Source organism: Leptosomus discolor, chromosome Z, assembly GCF_034619465.1.
Source record: "Leptosomus discolor isolate bLepDis1 chromosome Z, bLepDis1.hap2, whole genome shotgun sequence".
Classification (NCBI taxonomy): domain Eukaryota; kingdom Metazoa; phylum Chordata; class Aves; order Leptosomiformes; family Leptosomidae; genus Leptosomus; species Leptosomus discolor.
The window spans coordinates 39441586-39447585 of record NC_141419.1 but is presented as its reverse complement, the minus strand read 5'-3'; the positions used below and the strand labels follow the sequence as shown (position 1 = coordinate 39447585).

The following is a 6000-nucleotide window of genomic DNA, read 5'->3' as shown; positions in this document are numbered from 1 at the left end:
AGCTAGGCTACATCATAATTTCAGAGCAGATTGAGAATTGCTGTGTTACTTTAAGCACAAAAAGGCTCTGAATGCTATTCCTTGTGACTAGGATTTCATGGTAAAGTTACTCAGCACTGGTGTGGGAAGGTTTTCTTTTGTTAACAAAAATTTTTATTTATTTGCCATCTTTTTACTACAGAAGCCTCTATGTATATTCCATGGGAAATACTGATGTCTGCTGTCAGCACAAAACTACCACTGCCTGGAAGACACTCATACCAACTTGTACTACTTTTTGCTACAGGTAGGAACATTTTTCTATATCGCAGCACATAAAGCTCAGCTGAAAGTCTCTCCTAGCAACACCTCTGGTTTACTTTACTTGCATTAGAATCCAAGGGAAACACTTTGAGGGGGCGATGTTCAAGCTTTCTGCTTCCTTAATACATTTCTGCGGAATGACTGAAAACATCTCATGTGTTTTGAGGAAAGGATCCAAGAAAATAACTGTTATATACAAAACTTTAAAAAAAAAAATGTTAATTTCTCAAGTTTATTCATTTTCTATGTTTCTTATATGTGTGATAAAATAACAGTGGTCTATTGTGTCAGATGCCTGCGAAGTTGTAAAGATACACAATACATTGAAATTAAATTTTCCTTTGTCCATGTCAAAATAGTTGTTTCACGTACTTATTGTGCTACTGAGCTCCTTTTCCAGATTGCTGTTTTAATACAATAAAAAGCTTTCCTTTCCTAGTTTCTCAGGCCTGCTATCCAAATCAGCAGCATTCTTTCTATAAATTTGTAATCTTCTACCATTAAAAAAGGAAGTAAGAAGCACCTAGGAAAATTATATTTATGTCTTCAAATGAGAATTAACTTCCTCCGTGTATTGTTCACAGTAGAAAAACTATAAATCTCATTTACATGTGAAACTCAGTAAAAGAAATAGGCTTTTTGATGGGTTTTCCTCTAGAGAAGGAGTCCAGAATTCATGTAGAAATACTGGAATGGAACATAAAGTTTCTTAGTGCTATTCTTAGGAAGCAATTCTGCAGTCATTGTAAATTTTTCTCTGTTATTAGTAGAATTTTGGCAACATATTTGGTTGAGGCTAGCACTGAAAGTCTAATGTAAAAACACTGTAAAATTTAAAGGTGTGAGTCTTTAATGCCTTCTTGTAGCTGGAGGAATCACTTAAGTGGAAAACAGATGTCCAGGATTGTTAAGTGACAGGATGTGATATCCTTCAGGCACATAATGTTTTGTGAAAGTCCATGTCTTCATTAACCAGAAAGGAGAAGAGTTTTGCTGTAAATCAAACATTAAGTAGATTGCTAGCTGATCAGTGAGTTCCCACCTTTTGTTTAGCTACACGGTCCTTTGTCCACAGCGAAATGGCATATTTAATGTTTTCTATAGTGGGTTCAGGCTTTGCCTTGGACATGTGGGGTTTTTTTTGTTTTCAGTATCCTGTGAGTTTACTAACATAAATTCAGAGGAGGAAACTTTGCACTGAAATGATCAAGTCAGTGTTACTCTGACATTTTTCAACGAGTAAAACATTTTTAAAAAAGATCTAACAAGTTATCAGAAGAAGAGGAACAACAGCAGAAAATACTTGTGTCTTGATGTAGTCACCAGGATAGAGCTTTCTTCTAAACATGCAAGGGCAGACTAGCTTTTAGGATTGCAAGGTCTGGACTTGAAATTATTCACTGCCTTGTTTCCTGTGCCCTCTTCCCTCTCATTGTAAAAGCATGTCCAAAACTGGCAGGAGGAGAGAAGGAAGAAAGGAAGAGAGAAACAGCTGAAGTATGCAGTAATTAGCAGGCAATTTTATCAAACTTGTTAAAAATATTTGCAGATATTTTTGCTGGTAAGTACTGTGCAGAAGAGAAGCAATTAGTCACAGAAATTGCTTTACTCACAGGGTAAATACAAATAGCAACAAACATACTGATTTCAAAACCTGGGGCGTGAGAAAAGATTCTGAACACTGAAAAACAGAAGATATAAGTCATGCACTCCTCGCTGAAAAAAAGGAAAAAACCAACTAGTCCCCCTTTTTAAGCAATAGTTACAAGATTCAGAGAGCATCTATTTCTAATATAATTTATAATTTAATGTATATTTTAGTTAAAACAATTGGAAGATTTGTCAGAAAGATACATCATCTTATTTTTCATATAAGTGTTCTCTGTTTCCAATATATTCCATCATGTTAGTCCACTCTGTCTTTATTGCTAGAACAGGACATAATTTTTTGCTCTTTCACAAGACGCCACAAAACTCATGACATTTTCAATCCCTGTGTAGAAACTTACAAATTTAGGCACCTAATGAGTACACTGTTGCATTTCAAAGAAACGGAACACTCCCTCATTTTTGTCGTCCTTAAAGACAAAAATTACATGTATTCAAATCCTGTCTGACAATAGTGTCTGTAATAGTGCAACTATTTTCACTGAACATAAAACAAGCGGTGAACACAAAGTCCATAGGCAACAAAAAACATGGGTAAGAAACCTGACTGATAGTTCTAATAATACAACTTTGCTATACTGCAAATAGCAAGCCTGAAAAGTATTATAAAAGTCTTCAGTTAGAGGTGAGTAATCTGAGGAGAGATAACCAAATGACCCTGTGCCATAAGATTTGGCATAGCAACTGAAGATGCATAACTGATATTCGTTGGGGGGTTGGAAGTTGTTTGTTTTCCCTTGTTTTCTCTTGCTAGATGAAATCCCTAACCACTATGAAAATAGAGCCATGATAACATGGCAGGAATAGTGACTTGAAGATAGCTGTAAAAAAAAAAAAAAGACAAAACCTGTGTTGACCTCTCAAAGATCTGGGTGGGGAAGATTTTCCCCCAGGCAAGTCAGGAAAGCCAGAAGTCATATAAGTACACATATTTGCCTTCGGGATCACCCAGAGATACGTCAGCCTCTTCGTGCCCGCAGGAATCCTCTCCTCTCTAAAAAACATTGAAGGCCGTTTCCCACGCTGCCCAAAAAGGGCTGTGCCAGAGGAGTGAGAAGGTGGAGCTATGAGTGAGCAAGAGTAACCTGAGAGTGCCTCTAGCTAACGAGGCTTCAAGTGATACTCACCGACCCTGTGGATGGATTAACGAGGTCCTGCTGTTGCCCTGTGCTGCAAGTAGCTCTCAACATTCATCCAAAAATCTCCTGCCCATGTTAGGCACATGGAGCTGAAGGAGACCACCCATGATCACTCAGGAGAGCACAATTTGGCTTTCCAGGTAAGTGTTGTTTCCTTTGCTTTGTGGGGAAGAGGAAGGACTTAAAAACAATCAACAGTGCTTACTTCAGTCCCTAAAGAAGAAAAAGCAATTTCTGCTCTCCTCCTGCAGACATTTTACAACACTCCACATGCTTTGCACTGATACCTGCCAAAGTATAAGGCTTTTGTATAGAAAGCTGGAGCACAATCGAAAGATTCAGGAGCAGGGTCTGGTTATTGACCTCATCTGCTGCCCGGTATACTGGTATCTTTGAAACGTCTCATAACTCACTAATATTTAATGGGCTGACGGATCTTACATCTAGATCATCAACCTCTCCTATCTACTGTATTAGTTGCTGCTTTTTTCCTGAGTATAAGTAACTCACAGTTCTGTTGAAGAGGAGGTCATCATTATGCAAAAGATATATATGTCATCAAAGCAATGTGTATTAATAGTATGAGAAAAATAATCATGTAATCACAGTGGGGCATATCTTCTTTCTTCCACACTATATAAGTGCAATTGTCTTGTTCTGCTCCTAAGAAGAGCACAGAGAGAAGGTAGGGAGCCAACCCAGAATTTTCTGTGTATTATGCACATAAAATAATGTTAACAGCCATTTAAAAAAAAATGCAGATTTCAAAAGCGGAAGCACAAAACCCCCTGTTAACCCGTTAGTTATTGTTTCTCAGTGCCCATCATCCCTGCAGTTTCACAGGAATTAGCGCAGGTACAAACAGAAATTTGCGAACGCGCAGCCAGGCCGGTTACTGTGCTTGTTACTGAAGGTTGAACAGGTCGGGGAGACGGGAGCTCCAAAGAGCGCTGCATTAGCAAACTACCCCTTGGTCTCCTCTGCAGCCTCTGATCCTTACGCTGCCCCTGAGCTCAGCTATCAGGAAGGGTAGCACGTCGTGGGTGTAAATATCAGCTAACGCTATTCAAATAACACAGATAGGTCTTTGTAGATGCTAAGCATGTGGAATGTTATGTAACACCAGTGATATCCAACAGCTTGGTATATTTATTCATCGGGCTATAGACACAGACAGGCAATAGATTGATTTGATAATCTGCCGCTCAGGGAATATTTTTGGAATGTAAGGGAGTTAGGGTCAAGTCCCTACTCCAGTCAACAGTTAATAATTCACGCTAAGTGGGACTGCTTCAAGAGGAGACAGAGAGTTAACTGTCTTAAAACATGATAGCCCAGTGGCTAGGACATTCTCCTGGGTAATCAGAGAACCCTCAACGGCATCCGTGATTCAGAGCAGATAGACAAGCAATTTGAACTTGGGTCTCCCTCAGTTCAAGTGAATGAGATAAAGAGAGGGCTTCATCCTGGCTGCAGTTTCACACAAAATGTGTGCCTAAGATAGTGCGTTCCAAAGTCTGTGTCAACAAACCCATGAAGGAGACAGGGCCAAGCTGCAGAAGCTCGGTGCCAAACACTTGAATGACCTAAGCTGAAAATTGGCTCTTTCCTCAGCAGTCTCTGTGGATCACAGTACAGTGATGCTGGTTAATCCTTTGCCTTACACAGCTAGCTCACCTGGGCAGAGTGCAAGGAACCCAGGTGCTTCCTTTCCTGTCCATTGCAGAGGTTTGCAAGAGCCTGCAAATCTTCTGTGATTTAAATAACTCAAATGCCAAACCACAGAGTCTGTCCAACAGTGAAACCTGCGGCCTAAGTAAGGTTTTCTCGTTACCTTTTTTTTTTATTTCCTGGAACACTGGAAGGTGTTCATATTTGTGATTCTCTGATATTTGCATTTACACTGTCTGTGTCTGACTTAACGTATAAGCCCTGCTCCCTAGAGAAACTAAGACACAGAAGGAAGCAGATAAACTTAAGTGATGAGTGTGCTCCCCAAACTACAAAATATAAAAGTGTTCTGGAAAGGGATTAATTTAAGCCATTTTAAGTATCAGTATGGAATTGCACTCCATCGGTACCATCAGATGTACTTGAGCCATTTAATGGTTAATGCACAAAGGGACAGAAAATAATAAGACAGGGACAAAGTAAATCAAGGTTAGGTAGTTTGTTTCATAAAGTAAATAAGTGCAATACAATGGATGATGGATTGTATCAGAGCTTTATTATGTCAAGAATAGAGGCATTGTGCCTTCTGATGTGGAGGGACTCTTAACGGCATGAAGAGGTTGTAATATAGAGTAATCTGCCTTTCAACTAGTCATACAAATGGTCAGAGGAGGGTAACTAAACACACACATGCTTCTGTGCTATGATAGGATTTTCACTGCATCACAGAAGCATAGAAGTTTTTCAACCATGCTTTGGAAGACCCTCAGAAATTAGTTAACCAATGTTAACTTTCAGGGAGGGCAGGCATCCATGTAGCCTTAAGTTCTATTAACACTCTCAATTACATTTAATAAAAATGCAGGATCCTGCAAAGTATCAGCTACTTCTTTTGTAAATTACACTCGTTTATGGGCAGAGCATCAAAAACTGCAGGTCCTGCTTTATTGCCTTGTGATAATGTCCGTACCTGGGAGAAGCAACTTTTTACCTCGTTAACAGCTCAAAATGGTCTCAAAAGAAAACAGACAAAAAACTCCAAATGTACAGCTCTGCCCTAGCTCTCGTTCTCTCTCTCTTTGGTAGTAGGGACATCTGTTACTAACAGCTGTTTAGGTGTATTATAATGGGTAAACATCTTGTATTGGTTTCAAGATACGTAGTTCTACCCACACTGCTAGTCTTCCCAAGCACATCTCTATCCTTCAGTGCAATGTAA

At 39.2% G+C, this 6000-nt stretch overlaps 1 protein-coding gene across 1 annotated transcript in view; it reads left to right on the top strand.

Annotated features, from left to right (window-relative positions):
* Window positions 1-3193: 3193 nt before the first annotated feature.
* The window catches only part of SLC28A3 (solute carrier family 28 member 3), a 46483-nt gene continuing 43676 nt past the window's right edge, over window positions 3194-6000 (top strand). The window contains 1 exon segment of the mRNA XM_086480089.1: window positions 3194-3250. Within this exon segment, the coding sequence (XP_086336215.1) occupies window positions 3194-3250 (57 nt within the window).